The 21,329-nt window shown below is 33.5% G+C and overlaps 1 protein-coding gene across 1 annotated transcript; it reads right to left on the reverse strand.

Moving 5' to 3' along the window:
* Positions 1-9,117: 9,117 nt before the first annotated feature.
* On the reverse strand, positions 9,118-10,458 carry LOC145618319 (uncharacterized). The gene has a single exon (XM_081673098.1). It carries the CDS (start codon positions 10,221-10,223, stop codon positions 9,246-9,248), a length of 978 nt encoding a protein of 325 aa, XP_081529224.1. The 5' UTR covers positions 10,224-10,458; the 3' UTR covers positions 9,118-9,245.
* Between the last annotated feature and the right edge of the window lie 10,871 nt (positions 10,459-21,329).

Here is a 21,329-nt window from a genome sequence, read left to right on the forward strand (position 1 = left end):
TATGAACGGTCTGTAACCTTTTTCGCGAACTATTTAGCACATACAGACATACTTATATGCAAAGTGTTTATTTCACTCATGATTCTGACTTGGTTTATTGTTTTGAATTAATTCATTGCTGTGCATTGCTCTAACTGAAACATCCCTTTTGGTATACTGTAAGTAGATTACGAGAGACTAATCATATACGGAGTACTAATCAGTAATTATACAGCTATCTATTGATGTGGGTATCCTATGATTAGAGATTTTCTATTTTTAGAGAGTTGGTTAGAGTGTAGATGTCATGTGAATTAGTGCCTAACAGTCTTATAATTAAGCCCTGTAAACCCTGATAAAAAATACTACACTCGGAATTTCTCTCTTTCACTCTTTCTTCTCTCCTCTCTGCCAATCTTCTCTTTTGTCAATGGAAGCCTTGTTTTTCGAAGTCCTACACACAAGTTACAACTCACTCTTGAGATCAGATTCGATCATTTCCTTGAGTTTAGAATATACGAGACTATTTTGCAATGCTTACCAATGAACATGCCCCAATGTAAACAACCATCGATTGATTCACAAACGAAATCGATGCCCCAATGTAATGATCGGAGCTTCAGAGCAGTTCTACATTTCAGTAGTTGTCTCCGAACAGCTCTCCCACAAGTTTCTGCATCAGCAGACTTCAGACGGAGTGCAGATTGAAATAGACGGTCCTGTGTTTCATTTATCTGCTCACACAACACTCGATATCTCATTAAACCACCCGTTTTCTTTCTATACTTCGTTGGACATCCTTCCTTGCTGCTAAAAAACTTAATTAGCTTCCATTGAAATTTCAATCTCCCCCACATCTTTCTTGTCTGTTGCAGCTTTAGACAGCTTCAATGTTGCAGCATAGTTCCATTACTTCCATACCTATATGTTTCATACATCTCATTATCTCATAAACCAACTTATAACTTAAAATCATCAGCCTGTAGAGATAAAAGGCCGAATTTTCATCTTATTATTCGACATTTTTACCAATCCCAGGTTGTTCTTGATACATATTTCTCTCACGCGTATATTTACGTTGGCTCATTTAGACCCGAAGGAATATAGAGACCGGAATGAAGTAGTTGGTTGAATAAAACCTTATAATTATCTCACAAAGTACATTATACTACTTTCTATTATCTGCATGAAACCCCAAAAACTTTCTTGCTAGTAATTTGCTCTTCCATGTTCTCTGTCTTCTTTGTAGAATGACCTATCGTCTTAGGCTTTGTTCTCTTCAATTAAGCTTGCTGAACTTATGTTATGTATATGAAAATTAGTAGTACTTAATGCTTGGAAGATCAAATAAAATTATAAAAGGGAAAGAAAAAAAACACATAAGGATCATGTAAAGGGGTAAAAACAACCGACATACAAGACCTTTATGGCTCACAAAACACACCCAGCCCACAACCGAGGCAGAAGAGCAGTAGCAGTGTAGCACCACAGGCAGTCTGAGACACTCAGACCTCTTCAGCTGGCTTTATACGCTATAGCTCCCGCCATACCATGCTGAGCGCTGTCCTGGAGAGCCCAGCAGAGGCTACAACAGTGCAGCATAAGAGTATCCCCAGCCCACTTTCCATGATTTTTTTTATCAGTCATTCATCACAAGTGAAAATCTGGTAAAGATGAAAATTGACAGTCAACAAATTTGCTCCCCTCTGCTGTTAAGTCTATACTACTGATGTCATCTTATTTATACTTTGCATAAACTTTTGATTTCCACCTTTGATGCTCTAAGCTTTTATAATCCGCGTCTAATACAATGTCTATCTTCATCTTACATAAGTCCATATCTTTACTAATCAACTTTGTTATCCTTGTTTTAGTTGTCTAGATCGTACAATGTCCACCCTTTCTTTCGATATAAAATTATGGATGCCATCGTTAATTTTGGGTGCAAACTTGTCATAGCTCTCTTAGAATTCCTTCTTAGAAGCTCACTAGCTACTACCATGCTCAAAAGTATACTTTCATTATGGTTAGTTTTTCATTTTTTATACTGTATATTATAGGGTGAAAGTAGAAACATACAAGTACAATCTATGGAAATGTTTATCGATGGTTTGTTATTAATTAATTAGAAACTTCAAATCGGTGAGGTCTTTAATTGAAAAAACTTCATGATCATCTAGTTATGATCATTTAAGAAAATTTATGCAGTATTTTTTTCAATCAAGGATTTCACTATTTAGACCTTTTTATTTACGGTTTAACGAATGTATAAGTCAATATAATAGTACTAGAAGAAAAAAAAAAAAAAGGAAAAAAGGGGAGATATATGAAAGAGACTTGTTAAGATCCTCTCTTAAAGTTTTAATGACACACGTTGATAAATTGGTTGAAAACTAACATAGTGCTAAGAAAGACCCAACAACACGAATATTATTCACTTCAATCCATACATACATCTGTTAAAAAATTAAAAGTGCATACACGATTATTCCTATCAATGAAACCTAACTTATATTCCTCCTTCAAATATTCAATATAGCAACCCATCATAATGTCTAAAAGATACTCCATTTTTCTCTTTATTCATCAACCAACACTACGAGCCTATGTGACTAATTGACTATGATACTTGTTCGGTATCCTTATTTACTCTTATAGCTCTAAACAAAAGTCAAGAGACGAGGGAGGATGAACTAGTACAGTAGTACTTAGCAGTGTCGTCTTAGACATTTTTGGGGCCCGGAGCAAAAACTTGAATAGAGGCCCTGACCCTAAACTACAAAGTGTATTTTATACGTAATTTAGCAATAAAAATTTTACCCCTTATAATTGGATAACTAAATAAATAAATTGACGGGCATCACAAAATTTGAAACAAGAGAGAGAAGAGACTAGAGAGCTATAATATACTCCTTTTATTTCATAATAATAGCAATACTAACACACATGTTCCTGTCAAAAAAAAAAAAAACACACACACACACACATGCTAATGCACAAATTACACTATATACGTAGTATATATTAATCCAAAATTATTTTACATGACAACATATGATTTTATATATTGATAAAAAAATATTGTCAAAGTAATATAAGCATATCAATATTGAATAGCATAAAAGTGAAGCAAATATATTATAATTATCACTTAACTGACTTACGGACGTAGTAAAAGATTATATTATTAGCATGGTTATGGGTATAATTAGTGATAATAAATAAACCAAATGTTTCTCATATATATCTAGTATTTAAAAATTCATTTTATTTTGTAAATAAAAATAAAAAAATCTTAGATGTCGGAGCCCACGAATAGGGGGGGCCCTGAGCCGTCGCTTAAGGTGCTCCCCCTAATAGACGGCCCTGGTACTTAGACTAGTTACATACTCGCGAGGGTGCATCTAAAGTTAGGTACATTTAAAGTTAAAGTTGTAAGAAGGTAGATTTAGAAAATTTACGGCTTCTTGTTATAAGAAAGGAGTACAGGCTATAATACTTGGACACATATTGGACGCTTGAGGGAGGTCTCGGGTTCGAGCCTCACCGTATGCAGAAACTCTTGTTGGGATTCTCACCCATCATAAGCTAGGTGTACGACTCGGGTTGAATCCGAATGTAGTCAAAGCTAAGCTCCGGTGAACTAGGTGGACATCCTAAACAAAATATACGAGTGTTGGGTGCGATTAAAATGAAACATATCTAAGCATCTGATACGTCAAGGTAGAAATTTTAAATATAGAGACACGTAGTTCCAGATGACTGAAGTGTCGAAGTAGTAGTAGTAATGTCAAGTAAGGGTCTGTTGTCTTACGTTGAAATTCAGTTCAACTCAGTTCAGTTCAGCTCCTAATTTCCTTCTGTTATAAAATATTCACTTCAGTTCAGTTCAGCTCACTTCAGTTCAGTTCAGCTGAGTTCAGTCAATGAGAACAGGTCCTAAGAATTTCATACATTTGTTAGAGGGTCGAATATCCAACACGGGTATTAAAAAAAAAAAAATGTCGAAGTGACATAGACTATAAAAATGAAAGATGAAGTCTAAAACTCTACTTTAGAAACAATATAACTATATAAGTCTAGATACATTCTATATATAACTATATAAGTCTAGATACATTCGAAGGTATGACAGACAAAGTTGTTGACGAGAGAGAACTACAAACATTTGAAAATTAATAATCAAGTTGAATAATGTTGAAATGAACCCCACTCAGGTGACCAAAAGCTAACTAAGAACAACCTACTCCGCTTTCGCAACCCGTAAAAGGCAATTTCCTATGATACACACGAAGTGCACTCGTACTAGTAACTATCATGAAATAACTAAAACAATTCATATGATTAAATTATAACAATAATGAGATTCTATTGTCAAAAAAAAAAAAAAAAAAATAAAACACTAATGAGATTTATTAGTTTAATTAATTGTGTTATTCTCTTGGTCTTTTGATTAGCATTAGCTTAATTGTTTAGTTACACCTATGTTTACTTTTTCTTATCCTTTCGGATATCTTTGTCGATAAGATCGTTTCTCCATCTGTTTGTTCGCCGCGTTCAATCCGTGGTGTGATTACATTTTATGTTAATTCCATGAATTAATAATGTTTTATACTATTATTAATTAAGAAATAGAAGTATTTAGATATCTTGGTTATAGGCACCAATATGGAATTATTCTTGTTTGCGAGCTAATGGTTGTTTGTTAATTTGTAAAGGTTATTCAAGTTTAATTAACAATCAAAATAATTCAAGTTAGTTTAGAAAAATTCGAATAAATAATAATCGAATTAATTTATTTTTTTGGTGAAAGTAATGGAATTAATATAGAACACATTAGAAGTACATGGTTGTCCATCAAAGTATTTATTAAATACATGATACAATAATTGTTTGTTACATGACTAGTAGGACTAGTTATAGTTATAATAGGTAAAAGTTGATGATATGTAGATGGTATTACCAATTCTAATACATTTGGAGGCTAGCCAAAAACCATTAAAATTATCTTTCTTATTTTTATTGAAGAAGAAAGTATAATGTATTCACCATGCATGTATTTTTGGGTCGTTTGATCAAGACAAACTAAAAGCCAACAGTCAACTAACAGTAAAATAAAGCTTGCTCTAAAGTCATTTGCCAAATTTGATAATTGCTTTTATAATATAAGTTATTGAATGTATATCATAGAATCACAAACCTAAATCATCACTTTGGATGTAAAACAAGTATTACGGCACAAGAAAGTGAGAAATGACCAATATATATTTACTCTTGTCTATAATAACTATATCAGGGATTAAGAAATTAATTCAATACAAAAATGAAGAGATCGCGTGAGAGAAAATGAAATGGAGAAGAGAGAGACCGAAAGAAAAAGGTGGGAGATCGACGACGATGAGGCACAAATCATCATATCTTCCAAACAACATCAAAAGAAAAAGAATGAGTGAGAGAAAAGCAAGCTAAGGGACTAAACATCACATGATCCAGCTAATTACTATACCATCATGTACCATATCAATCTCTAAATCTTATTAGCATCAACTAGGCTTAGATTAAGAAATTATTTGTTGGTATACATCACACATACATTAATACTTTATTGGTACTAATCTAGTCTTGAAAATCAGTAACACTTAAAATACACAACAATTTGTTTCTCAAAAAAAAAAAAAAAAAAATAATAATAATAATAATAATAATAATAATAATAATAATAATACACAACAATTTGATATATGAATTTTTGTTGAAGGTGAGCAAACAATCGAACATCTTTAGCTATATATGCATGGCAAAAAGATAGAATAACGTATATTAAGGAGGCAAAAGAGACACTAGAGTCGGTCCATTTTTTCTATTTTCTTCTTTTCTTAACCTCTGACTCTTTCATTTGACTCTAATTCTTATTGATTTTCAAGAAGAAACAATTATTATTTTAATTCTAAATCGTCAAGGAAAACCAATATTGACTATTATATACTAATTCATACTATAATTTCATGATAATGTCACTTACTTGATGATCAATATTATGCAATAAAATACTAGCTAACATGGACATAGGGCCTGTTCATATTTACTTAATTTCAATTCAGTTCACTTCAGTTCAGTTCAGCTCTAATCAGTTCAGTTCAGTTCAGTTCAATTCCAATCAGTTCAGTTCAGTTCAGTTCAGCTCTTAATTTCCCTCTCACATAAAATATTCATTTCAGCTCAATTTAGTTCAGTTCAGTTTAGTTCCAATCAGTTCAGTTTAGCTCCAATCAGTTCAGTTCAGTTCAGCTCAGTTCAGTAAATATAAACAGGCCCATAATTAATATAAAGTAGTCTTAGTAGACCATACATACAACATGAGATATTATCTTGTTATATTATAAACATAAATACAATTCATGTAATCATGTTAGGTTTAAAATTAATTTTACAAATGTTTGCAATCTTTTCATATCAAACCAAATAATGCAATAATCAACACCAATGATATTGGAATTAAATTGTACATTATTGCCCTAATAATTTCAATTATTATACGTATAAAAGCCAAAAGCAAAATAGACAATCCTTCAGAAACATCAAAATCATTTATATCTATCTAATTTGTTCTAGATAATTCACCTAAATGGTCATATCATCAAATGAAAGATATGATGAAGAATATTATTGCAATCAATTCTAAGGAAAAGACATGTCTAGACATAGAAACGAAAGGGTGATAAATATGAGTAAAACCCAAATGGGCCCGGGTAATGGGCCCTATCCTATTGAAGAGAGAGAAAATGGGTTATCTGCCCCAATCTCATCCCCAAAAACTCACCTCTTTAGCTTATCCAACCACCTATCTAGCTACTTTTCTTTGTGTCTGCTAATTACTCTCTTGTAATGTATGTATGTGGTCCTATTTCATATAAGTATTAAGCTTAATATACGTTCAAATTAATACTTGATTAAGCCAATGTCTCTTATATGACTTAGCTTTTAGATTAGTTTTGCATAGTCAAATTCTAGTATGTTTGACTATTGATTTTTTCTTATTGACTAGAAATTATAATTAAGTGGTATAGTTTTTATTGCATTGCATGTTAGATTTGTCATCTATCAAGTATTTTTCTTTGGCAATGTCAAGTTTGAAATCAAAACTCGTAAAAAGTTAAAAATGAAGTTAAAAAAGGAGAACCAGAAGTGCTAATACGCATATTCTTAAGCTATCGTTCATTAAGAAATAACAGAATTATTTTTCACTTAAAAAATTTACCATTATGATTAGAAAAACAACTGTTGTTTGAAATTTATATGTAAAAACACATTGTTACTTAAAAAAAATATAGCGAGCACAAGTTTATTAAAATTTTGGTCCGGTAGGTCTAGATTATGATAGATATTAAACATGAATCTAACAATTAATCACCAAACAAAGTATTTAAAGAAGACAACAAAATATTGAAAGTTGATTTGATTGGTTAAGTAACATGCATAGTTAAGCACAAACCTAGGGCGGGGTCAAGCTAAGGTGGGAATTGATTACATTGATTAGTATAATATGATACTCTAATATCAATCATGAAATTAAAAAAATGGGGTTAAGTACATAATTGACCTTTAAAAAATGCCAAAGGCCATAAGAAAGATTGACACATGTGCAATGTGTTTTGTTGGATAGAAAAGGAAAAAAAGATTATCCAAACAAAACTTTATGAAATTTTCTTAAACGGCTAAGATTTCATATTTTCATGCTATTGAAAGCTACAAGTCATCATCCCACGTGACATCCGCCTTGGTTTGTTGTTTCCACTCCGTTTCGTGTCTTGGCATACTAAATTGCATGGTTCATTCTCCGCATCACACAATTCACATATTTCCTTCTCATCAATAATTCATAATAAACAATTCTAAGTGGTAAATATTATTGTTTATGTTATACTTCTATGGAAGAAGAAACACTCTACCAAGACTTGTCACTTGTAGATAAAACATCTCAATTACTACAGGCCTATTCTCATACGATTATTTTCAGTTCATTTCAGCTCTTATATGTTTAGTTTAGTTTAGTTTAGTTCAGTTCAGTTCAGTTCAGTTCAACTCTTAATTTCCTTCTCTTATAAAATATTCATTTCTATTCTGTTCAACTCTGATAAGTTCAGTTCAGCTCAGTTGAGTTGAATTCAGTAAATGAGAACAAGCCCTTTATATATAGGTTAGACTTTTAAAAATGGGGGAAAGAGAATGAAAAACCTTAAACATGAATACAGAATACATAGTAGTTATAAGTAGAAACAATAGTTCATAACCTTAGCTTGAAGTCATAGGGAGCTAATGTTAAATCAGTTCAATTAATTTTCACTTATTTCAAGAAAATTAAGTTATGGTAAAGGTTATCAAAATTCAAATAATAATTAAAATATATATAAGTTCTAATAAGGTATAATAAGTTCCGATAAACTTATATATATTCTGATGAATTAAAATCGGGTAAATATAACACATCAGAAAGCAAATAAATTGAAATCCATACTAATTAATCTAAACAAACACCTCAATGGTTATTTGACCCGAGTAAATAGGCTAATTTATTACGAGTGGAGAGGTGGATAAAGGATAATCACCAACCAAAATGTTTATAGAGATGATTGAAACCTTAGTCTCAATGTTAGAGAGTACCATTTACCTTGCAAACGACAAACATTTTATGGTGAAGATCCTCAACGGAAGGAGGAAAGAATGAGACGTTTAAAACTTTGAATTTGGTATTCACTCTTGGTTACTAGTTATTTTTTTCTTTATCATAATCACCGACAACATCTTATCATCATTCCACCTTATCCTTTTTATCTATATCCCTTACGCCAATTCGCTAAACACCCTTTCATAAAAACTGTCCTATAATTTAAATTTGCCACGTTTCTAAAATATATCCGCCACAATTAACAACTTATGTGTAATAGTATTAAACACAAACCAATAAAAAAATCTAAATATTTTCAAATGAACCAACTCAATAACACATGAATCCAAATGATGAAACAATTATAATCGAATCTAGACTATACTCATTATAAAATGCATTTCTACGCAAAATGGAAGAGTAAAAATCATACATTCAAAAAAATTTAACAAAGACAAAAACAATACGTAACGTATATCAAAAATTTCCGGCCATTCTCATACTACTTGAAAAAATTGTACTCCGTACTTTACTTACAATAATCCATCATTAATTAATCAATTTTAAATCAACTCAATCAATCAAATTAAACTAAACTAAACTATTGAGTCGTAGTCGGAAATAAACACCGGCCACTATTACCGGTAACATCAAACCCAACCGACCGACATTTCACGGCGAACTTCGACGCCGCCGCCGTAGGATCCGCCGTCGACGACGGCAAATAATTCGTCGTCCGACGATACGCACCAAGCCATTTTATCTGCATGTAACGATTCCTTCTCCACGGCGGCAAAGTTAGGCCGTTGATCTTCATCGATCTTCGAGCTTCGTCGCATACTAGCCGTATGATCTTCTTCAGATCGTCGACTTTTCCGACGAAAACCCTAGGTAATGATGTTCGTAGTATTCTGTAGTTTTCCGTTTCTCTTGCGATTTCGAATTCGCCGGAAAATTCGGCGTCGATTACGTATCTTACCGTTGAATTTGGCCGGATAACGTCGATAAATTCGTAGTTTCCGGCGGTTAGGGTTCCGCCGGCGGAGGAGTCCCATTTGGTCTTGCAAATTCCGGCGTTGTATCCGATTTCTCGAAGGTACGCCATTAAATTCCGATTATACATCGATTTATTTTTGCTTCGAAAAATGGAGAAAATCTCATTTGCTTTGATTACATTTGAGAGAAGCTGGTTTCTGAATTGATCCGCATTGTTCCAAATAATCGGGTTAACGACGTTGTGGATCATTGCTACCGGGTCTGATTGTAGGTGCTCATCCGATTCGGAATCGGACGAGTCACGAGTGGTGTGGAAGGGGTCTGCTGTGGTGGTGGTGGAAGTGTTATTAGGCGGGGAATTATCGTTTTCGAGAAAGTTTTGTACAAGGTGGGATAAGCACGGAGAGGTAGAGGCGGAAGAGGAAAGAGAATACGAGGAGTCGGACACGACGTCGGTCTCGGCGTCGTGTTCGCTCCCACTACTACTAGTGGTACTACTAATAGAACTAAAAATTCTAGCACGGACCTTCTCATTGAAAGGGTCCGTTACTCTTCTATTACACCTCCTCACATTTACGGCCATTTTTATGTTTAGTTGTATTGGATTGAATTAGATTTGGTGGTTGTGTGTAATGAAATGAGAAGAAACGAATTTTAGGACGGGTATTTATAAAGGAGGATGTTGAAATAGTAGGACTAAATAAATAAATTAGAAAGTGTGAGAAAAATTAGGAATAAAAAGAGGGGATATTCGGCATAAAAAAAGAGTGACTCTTGGGATAAAACAAAGGAGAAAGGGGATTATAGGGTAATATAAATAAAATGTTGGGGGGTTTGAATAATAAATAAGGGGGGAAGAAGAGAGGATATCCTAAATAAAGAAGAAAAAGGGGATTGGAGATTTAAAGGCATATGCGACAGAAGGGAAGGAATGAGGTGGATGGACTGAAAATGGATAGAGAGAGAGAAAAGGATTTTGTTGTGGAGTTAAGGGTAGGGGGAATGTGCTTTGAATAATAAGGGCATGGGTTGGCACGTGGATTTTAGGTGCAAATCACCACTTGTGTTTCATGAGTCATAAAATTACAATTACATTTTTTAAATGGCAAGAAGGACTCTAATCAAACTTAAATTCTAACGATTTTTTAGTTTAATATTTGCAGGCTGGACATTTGGGACTTGGGAGTTGGTAGTAGAGGGAGGTATGAAAATCCCTACCCCTAAATACCCCTCACTTGGTAGGATTTGAACCCTAGACCTCTAGGATATGAGGTAGGAACCTTACCATACGAGGATTGTGAGCCAACACTTTGTTGGTAATTATCGCTATATTTGGTGTCAATTTACATACTTCTTAGCATATATGGTGTATTCTGTATTCATGGAGATTGGAGAAGGATTTTTATTGAGGCTTTTAGGAGCACAATTTCCTCTAATATTTATAGATTAATGTAAATAATTTATTACCTTAGGTATCGATATAAAGTTATGTCACAAACTCACAATGGTTAAGAATTTATAAGTATATTTCATAGTATTGACTACGAAGTAGTCAAGTCATATCCTATACATTTACAAAATTAATTTGTATAATTTTTAAACAATGTATTACTTCATTTGCATTTTCACTTAGGGCCTGTTCATATTTACTGAATTGAGCTGAACTGAACTGAACTGAACTGATTGGAGCTGAACTGAACTGAACTGATTGGAACTGAACTGAACTGAATTGAGCTGAAATAAATATTTTATGTGAGAGGGAAATTAAGAGCTGAACTGAACTGAACTGATTGGAACTGAACTGAACTGATTGGAGCTGAACTGAACTGAACTAAAATTAAGTAAATGTGAACAGGTAGTTTTAGAAAAGCCTGTGGTTGTAAAAAAAACGTATATATCACATTGACCTTTCTTAGGGCCTATTCTGATTTACTAAACTGAGCTGAACTGATTGGACCGGAGTTGAATTGAACTGAATTGAATAGAGCTGAAATGAATTGTTTATGAGATAATGAAATCAAAAGTAAACTGAGCTGAACTGGGAGCTGAACTGAACTAGACTGAACTGAAATTAAGCTGAAGAGAACATGCCCTTACATTTACACTACTCGCTCTACTTTTACTTGGTTTAAGTTTTGTGGGATGATACTCAAAATCTATAATCGAATTTCATATACATCATTGCTCTTTATAACTCTCTCATCACCATATTTTCATGTAGTTTCAAAGTCGAGTTATGCATGTCAACAATATTTATGAAAGACTATAAATGCAAACCTTCTCTTAATATCGATTTCATTGTTAAACCTATCTAACCCATTTCTTGCTCTATTTTAAGAAGAAAAAAAAAGGCACAAAACCAACCCTATTCAACAAATCAACATGTTCACATTTTGATTATCCAAGTATGACTTTCTAAAGTAAAATGTAATCATCAAAATTTCCTCAAAAATCTAAAATGAGCATATCAATATACCTATACTAAAGGCGAAATCAGAAATGACACTTGTCATAACCTGGTTAAAAATATTCCCTCCAAAAGTTTTTTTTTTTTTTTTTTTTTTTTCAAAGCTTCTTAGAAAAGTATTTAATTTAATACTTACTTTACAATAATATTTCTTTTCTATTTGGCAAGTATATTCATTTTTACACATTCAACAAAGATTTATATATTTATTTATTTTATGACGGGAACAAAGTCATATAATACAATAATGTAATATTATATATAACTTTGTAATGTAATCCATGGTTATTTTTATTAGTCGTGCATGCATTTCTTCCTCTGTTTTCTTTAAAGATTCAAAAAAAAATTGTAATTATAGAACTTTCGTCCTATTTTGCAATTTGATATTATTTTTTATAGTAAAATAATTGTATTAAACTAATGATAAATATTGAAATTACCGTGCATGGCACGGGATCTAACCTAGTTCTTTCATAAAATCAAGTAATCCGTACAAAATAAAATGGTAATTCTATAAGCAATTGGGTTTTGTAAGGCAAGGGTAGGTGGGTCCACACCCTAACTCTTCACAAGTGTGAAGGGCGAAAACGATTGGTCCAACGAGAAGCCTACTGATTAAGTACGGTAAAGTTTACCCTTAAAGCATGCATGAGGTTCATTTCTAGTTGTCCTTGTTTTATAAGTTCACAATAAAAACGGTCCAAATGGCATCAGTCAATTATCCGGATTTTGGGTCTAGAATTATCCTTCCTAACACTAAATTTCTTGTCAGTCCAATAATAATAATTATTGAAATTTGTACACATAATTAGTGGTCCCCTAACAATAGTTTATTTATCCCTAAGATTATCATTGACAAATATGACAATAACTATACTATGCTTGTTTATTGATTTTGAGATGTCGTTTATATAATGGGGTTTCCTTGCACATAACAAAGTGTTATCATCATGAATAATTATATGAATGATTAATTAGATCTTTTGGTATATACAAGTATGTATGTTATATATGGTGTATGTTGTTGGTGCCATGTAGAGTGCATTACATTACTACGTTTATAGAAGAAAAGGAATATGCCATTATGGTGTTTTGGTATATGCTCTTTATGTTTTGGTGAGAAAGTATTTGAAACTAGGTGTGTTAGCGCAGTCTGGTCACCGCATGATTATTAGATTATACTACAAGATTTTATTTTATAATCATAATTTATTGGTGGTGCATAATACAGGAGTAGTAGATATTAAGATTATATAAATTAAACGTAGTATTATGTTTGTGGTATTAGTTTTGAGACTTGACAAATAGTTACTTTTTTATTTTTATTTTTATTTTTTTTTACTGATACTTTATTTTTTATCACACTATTTATTTGGTATGGGCACGAGATTTAAGAAAAAGTTCAAGTGATACGAACGAATGAAAAAGAGAAAATATGGGATGATAATGGTTTTTATCACAATTATGTGAACAAGGATAGTTTAGTATTTCAGGTGTGAATATCCAGCAAAAAGTAAATACTACCTTTGTTTCATTTATATCCAACCAAAAAATAAAAAGAGTTTTCATGGACTCATATCATATGCAAAAGGTGTTTGAGAGTGTTGAATGAAGAGGGAAGACAATGATGTTGTGACGAGGAAAAAGATAGAAAGAAATAACAACTTAAAAAGAAAAGAAAATATTTGTTGCATACAATGTGTAACAATTATTTTTTACTGCACATAATATGAAATAGAGGTAATAAAATGCAATTATAAAAACAAAGAAAAATTATAACACACTTTCTTTTTTTTTAATTGAAAAGTATTTGTAATATATCTATATATATACTTTATTACAGTAATGTTTATTTTAAATGAAGTGAGTGTGATGAGACCCTAATTTCTTCAATGTAGTACATACATAGAAGTTTCATAAACTTTTCCCCAAACAAAATTGCAAATACTTCCTTCGTCCTATAATAGAGTGCATATTTTATTCTGTTTTTTAAGATGCATCTTTGACCGCTAATGAATTTGATTACGCATTAAAAAAAATTTTAAAAAAGAAATTAATATTATAAAAATGTGAAACGCATCCAGCGATATGATCATTATCACACATAAATAAAATTAAATATGTTAATGTTATTGGTCAAAATTTTTAAGTTTGACCCTAAATAGAGATACGAGCATTATATATGAGACAGGAGTCGGGAGGAAGGGTATTTTGAATGCATATTATGAATATAAGCAAGTGTAAGATCTATTTTGAGGTGAAGAGAGATTTCCTCAAACTTATTATAAGGTACGAGTAGTTATCATATATATATATTCACCTCTATAATGTGAGATAATTCCGGTGTACAATACATACATGGGTTTCAACAAGGTATTATATCATTGACATTGATCTTCGAGTTGACCAACCCTAGCTCGTTCAATTTCAATTCATGTAATAGTAGATCATATGATTTAAGGTAAAGTTCACATTCATATTAGGTAATCATATATGTAAAAGTTAGGAAGAATTACTCATTAGTATAATACTAAATGGAGTACTGTACTTGATTACATTACATTACACACTAAGCTACTTTAGTGATTGAAATAGTAAGCGTTACATAAACCAGATATTAATCATATCACGTAGTTATATGTTTAATTATATGTTTAGAGTCTTTATTAGACAACTTAATTAATAAAACATAATATTATGAGCATGCAGTTAGGTATATTTTCCTTATCCTTTTAGAGTTATGGTTAGTCAATAAGTAGATAAAGATAATAAAATAAAGTTGAAAGTGACATATAAATCTAACATAAACATGGATAATGCGTTAGATTATCAAGCTAGCTGTCTAGAGTAACCTGATTGGGCAAGTTTTAATGGCCAAATGGCTGTTTTAAATACTACCAATCACATTTTTATTTTTTAATTTGGGGGTCAAGTGACCTTTTCTACTCGACCTTATTCTATATTTTTTTTCTTCTAAATAATATAATTAAGAGCATATTGTTTTTGTATTGTTGCCGTTGACGAAAATGACGATTGACTATTGAATAGAAACCCACGTCTTATATGGTACAATAGTGTCTAGAAACTGTCTAGAAACTGGCAAACTATTCTATTCTGCCCTCTTTTTTAAGGGCGTTCTTTCGAATTTTGGTGTGGTGTGTTAAGGTTTTGTGCCTTCTCCGTATTAGGGAACGAAACCTACTTGTCCTTGTCCTTAATCTATGTGGTTGGTTAACTCTTATGACTCGTCTGTTAATTAATGATAAGAAATGATGATAATGATAATGTATTACTACCTTCGTTTCTGTTTAGTTGTAATAAAAAGAATTTTTTATGTGTTACAAATATTACTCCTTAGTTGCAACTAAAAGGAATTTTTTATGTGTTACAAATATTACTCCTTAGTTGCAACTAAAAGGAATCGAAAATAATGATATTTAACCTTACTTTTTTTTTTCTTTTTTTTTTTTTTTTTCAAAATTTCATACTATTATTTATAATGGTATCAAACAAACCATTGTGACTGACAACTCTAATACTACCTCCGTTACAGGTTATGTGCAACGATTTGACATTTTTCCTCTCTACTTTATGTCAAATCGTTGTACATAATCTGTAACGGAGGTAATATGTTATATAAGAAGATAAATTCATAAAAGGAAAGATAAAAGCAATATGAAGAAATGAAAAATGTCATTACTCTGACATTTTACTAATTTTCTCTATATTCAATTTTTTCTTACCACAATAAATAAATACAATCAACCATAAAAGTTAGAAAAAAAAAAAAAAAACATTACTTCCTCCGTTCCTAAATTACATTCCTCCTTTCTATTTTTGGTATTCCAAAATTACATTCCTCCTTTCTATTTTTGGTAAGTTTTTTTTAGTAAATCAACTCTCTTTTTCTGTTTTATATTTAATGCTTTCTCACTCATCCTTACCTAATCTCACTCATAATCCTTGTGCCAAATTACAATGAATATGATTGGTTAAAATTTTTTAATTAGGAGCATGTGATTGGTCCTTTTTTTTTTTTTTTTTTGCAAAGGATTGATGACTTGTCATAAGTAATAACTAATGTATCTTTGTACTTCCTATTGCATTATCTAATTATTGTTATCTGTCTTATTCTTCCCTCCTTAATTCCCGTGTAAATTTCCAAAGAGGAATGTAATTTAGGGACGAAGGGAGTATTCTCCAAATCGGGGATGAATGTGGCTCTTACACGTGTCTAGATCTAATATATTTGAGTAACTCATTAAGAAAAACACTCGAAATAAACATGCTAGAAGAAAACATTGGGAGGTGATAAACATAGACTTAGTTTATGTGAGTGCCCACATAGACAACCACTTAGGGATTGACAAGAATGACAACTCATCCCTTACCAAAAAATAAAAGAGAACTGTTGTTGGGAAAAATTTAGGAGGTTTAGCACTAAAGTGGTGAGCCAAAATTTTCACAGTAACTTTTAGCTAAATTATTTGACACCCATTTTTCATGAAAAAATTATTAGAATTTGCAATTAATCATAATCATATTTTAGAAATTATCGCCAAACAATGTATATTCAGGCAAGATCATTATCGATCTCGCCAACTTTCAAGCATCAATAGAGATAATTCATATGAAAAGGCATTGACAACTTCAATTACGAATTTGCCAATTTTCAAGCATCAACTTAATAAGTAACAGTTTAAACAATGATGGGAATGTTGTCGTTCCTATAAAATTCAAAATTCAAATTTAAATTTCAAATAGAATTTCAAAATGTTTCAAACTAAAATTTAGAGAACCTTTAAGGTGGAGCCAACAATTTTAGCCAATAGAAATTGAGCAAATCACTTGTCTATGTAGGGTACACATAGACTATACTTTCCGAAAAATATTGCTTTTTGTGTGGATAACAATCTAGTCAATCCACTTCTTGTTTCATCATCAATTTACCATGACCTTATTAACCTAATATATTGCGTTATTAAATACATTCCCTTCGCCCTTAGATATACTCAATGTTCGTTTTAGAATGTTTCATATACCATGTTATACTCACTTTAACTTCATTTTGATTTTGTTAGCCCACACTTCTAATTTAGTACTTCTTAACTCCATTTCTTTTTTGCATGGTTATGACTTATGAGACATGTTATTTAGTGTGTTGGGCCCGGATTACCCACCTTGACGGGTTGCACGCACATTACACTCCAAATACTATATGATATTGTTCGCTTTAGACCTAATCCACCGCATGGATTTGTTTTGGACACCTTCTCAAAAGGCCTCATCTTATAAGGAAGTTTTCACTGTTTTGGACACCTTCTCAAAAGGCCTCATTTTATAATATTTATTGTTGTGGTTGTTGTTGTTGTTCTCTATTGTTAACACTTTTTCTAACAATAAAAAGTTCATTAGTTTACCTCATTTTGATCCCAATATGCCAACACAAGTGATAGGCGAATATAAAATTGTTACCCAATCATATTCACTTGGAGCATATCTATCACATGGTACAATTCAATCTTTTTATTTTATTTTCCAAGTAAAAAAAGCTTTATTCTATATAATGGATAGAAACAAATGTATCATGTATGTTTACCACCGAGATAAACGTGAGAGATTAATATGGATGCACTCATAAATGAGTAATGGATATTAGGATATATTCAACGCAATTGTAAAATAATTTCTTATTATCCTCCAACTCAAGTAGAAGTCCATAATAATTTTTATATTTGTGCATTTAAAATATTTTCTTTGATAATCAAGGAGATATTATCAAGATAAGTAGTTGAGACTTGGCCCTTCACTTATCACTTTAGCCTTGTGATAACTATCTTCAACTTCTCTCCCCCATTTATATTATTAATTGATCAAATTTACCATTTAATTCAAACCTTGTCAAGAATGTGAATCCTTAGTCAGTGTATTACGTATAAGGGTATATTTATACAACCTAGGATCGGGCTAAAACATAAGCCCAATATAAGCTAAATACATAAGCCTAGCTCAACACCCCCCCTCAAGTTGGAGCATGCAAATCACAAATGCCCAACTTGCCAAGTAAATACAAAAATTGTTGCTTACTTAATGCCTTAGTGAAGATGTCCGCTAGTTGGTCCGTGGTCTTCACATATGATGGTCGAATTATCCCATCCTGAATTGCATCCCGAACATAATGACAATCAACCTCAATATGCTTAGTACGTTCGTGAAAGACCGGATTCTGCGCAATATACAACGCAGACTGACTGTCACAAAATAAACTTATCGCTTGCGGATGTGAAACTCCCAAACTATCAAGAAGACCCTTCAACCACTTCAACTCATCAGTGGCCTTAGACATCGTACGGTACTCAGATTCTGCAGAAGATTTAGCAACAGTATCCTGCTTCTTAGTTTTCCAAGAAATAGGAGAATTCCCAAGGAACATCAAATAACCTGTAATTGAACGTCTCGTAAGAGGGCAACTAGCCCAATCTGCATCACACCAACCTGTCAATTGCAAGTCACAATCTGACCTCAAAAGAATACCCTGGCCCGGGCAACCCTTCAAATAGCGCACCGTACGAAGAGCTGCCTCCCAATGATCTTGACGAGGTTGATGCATAAATTGAGACAAAATATGGACCGTGTATGCCAAATCTGGTCTAGTGAAAGACAAATAGATCAAACGACCTACAAGCCGCCGATACATTTCGGGGTCCGCAATAGGTAGTGCCTCTGATTTTGCCAGAGTGTGGTTCTGCTCAATCGGAGTACCTGCCGGGCGTGCCCCTAACAAACCAGACTCTGCAATAATATCAAGTGTATATTTCCGTTGGCACAGAAATATGCCTTCCGGACTACGAGCAACCTCAATACCAAGAAAGTATTTCAACACACCCAAATCTTTCATATGAAAACATTCACTCAAATATGCCTTGAAATCAGAAATCACAGAAGCCGAATTGCCAGAAATCAATAAATCATCAACATACACCAGAACACTAAGATGGACATTCCCTTGATTCAGAGTAAACAGAGAATAATCAGAATATGACTGTTTAAAGCCATACCTTTTGAGTGACCCTGCAAGTTTGGCAAACCAGCAGCGGGGTGCCTGACGAAGACCATAAAGCGATTTCTGAAGACGAAAAACCATTCCTGGTTTGCTACCATGAAACCCAGGAGGTGGCTTCATATAAACCTCCTCATCAAGATCACCATGGAGAAAGGCATTATGAACATCCATTTGATGCAATTCCCAATTTTTCGCAGCCGCAACCGCTAAGAAAGTTCGAACTGTAACCATTTTAGCCACAGGAGCAAACGTCTCATTATAATCAATGCCCTCAACTTGATGATTGCCAAATATGACCAGACGAGCCTTTAATCGTTCAACTGTACCATCAGAATTGTACTTGATTTTATAGACCCATCTGCAACCAAGAGCCGTCTTCCCCGGAGGTAATTGAGCCATCACCCATGTCTGATTGTCTTCCAATGCTGCAATCTCCTTCTGCATTGCTTCTCTCCACCCTGCATCTTTCATAGCCTCTTTGAAATTACGAGGCTCAGTCCCTGCAATTACAGCTGCAAGAAATATACGGTGTCGCAGGGAAAAATTTTCACAATTCACATAATGTGCTATAGGATAAGGAGTACCTGAGGAGCATGGAGAAAGTGAACTAGGAGGACTCGTCGCTTGTACCGTATGTGCAACATAATCTTGATGCCAACCCGGTGCACGTCGTACACGAACCCCACGACCAACATCAAGAACATTTTCATCACCCTCACCCACGTCGCTAGCAGCTGCCCCAATGTCAAGGGTGCTGCCAGCACTGCTGTCCCGGGCTGCTGCTGCTCTGTCGTCCACCGCAGAGGCAGCACTGCTGCTGGCCAAAGCAGCCCCTGCCGCAGGCTGGCTGCGGTCACTGCCAACTGCCGCAGGTGGGCTGCGGACTGCACTGCCAGGGGCAGCAGCAGTAGTCTCGGCAGTGGGCTCTGGATGCAGCTCTCGGCTCCCTTCACTCACCTCCAAAATCGCCTCCAAATCATCCAAAAAATCAATATCGACCCCCACATTATCCACATCCATATTATGCATGTCCACATTATTTTCGGAGCCATTAATCAAGTTCTTTTCACTAGCAAAAGGGAATTCATTCTCAAAAAATTTCACATCACGAGACACAAAAATCTCCCCCGTTTCAAGGTCATACAATTTCCACCCCTTTTTACCGTGAGGGTAGCCTAGAAAAACACACTTTCGACTTCTAGGTGCAAATTTATCTCCCTTGGATTTTTGGTTATGGGCAAAACAAAGAGAACCAAAAACACGCAACTCATCAAAGCTAGGCTCTTTATCAAATAAAATTTCATATGGAGTTTTGTTTTGTAGTAACCGAGAGGGTGTACGATTAATCAAATATACCGCCCCAAGAACACACTCACCCCAAAAACCAATAGGTAAATTCCCTTGAAACATCAAAGCACGAGCCACATTCAATATATGTTGATGTTTTCTTTCAACACGGCCATTTTGTTGGGGTGTCCCAACACATGAAGTTTGAAAAATAATGCCATGTTCATTGAAATACGGAAGCATACAATTGAATTCAGTTCCATTATCACTCCTCACCAATTTGACGGTCGTGTCAAATTGACGCTCAATCATAGCAAAAAATGATAAAAATGCGGAATAAACTTCAGTTTTGGAATTCAACAAATAAACCCAAACACCTCTTGAAAAATCATCAACTAATGTCAAAAAATAATGTGCACCACAAGTAGACGGAGTTTTATACGACCCCCATAAATCACAATGAATTAACTCAAAAATTCTACTAGCCTTGCTATCACTATTAGGAAAATTATCCCTAGACTGCTTAGCTTGAGGACACACATCACAAGCTTTATTTAAATGTTTCATAGTAGTACTATTACTAACAGCAGGAACTAACTTGACAACTTTGTCTGACGGATGCCCAAGTCGCCGATGCCATAACTCGAACACAGACAGCCCCGGAACTTGCACCGCACATACTGTAGGAATTCGCCGAAAGTAATAGAGTCCGTCCTTCCGTTCACCGGCTCCAATCAGGCTCCCCGAATGTAGGTCCTGTATAGCACATAAAGAATTAGTGAAACGAACAAAACATTGAGAATCATCAATCATTTTTGACACCGATATTAAATTGCATTTTAATTTTGGAACAAATAAAACATGCTCCAATA

The sequence above is a fragment of the Chenopodium album genome, chromosome 26, assembly GCF_948465745.1.
Source record: "Chenopodium album chromosome 26, dcCheAlbu1.1, whole genome shotgun sequence".
Taxonomy (NCBI): domain Eukaryota; kingdom Viridiplantae; phylum Streptophyta; class Magnoliopsida; order Caryophyllales; family Amaranthaceae; genus Chenopodium; species Chenopodium album.

What these genes read in the sequence shown, in the direction of transcription:
- LOC145618319 (XM_081673098.1), bottom strand. Translation starts at nt 10,223, where the DNA reads ATGGCCGTAAATGTGAGGAGGTGTAATAGAAGAGTAACGGACCCTTTC.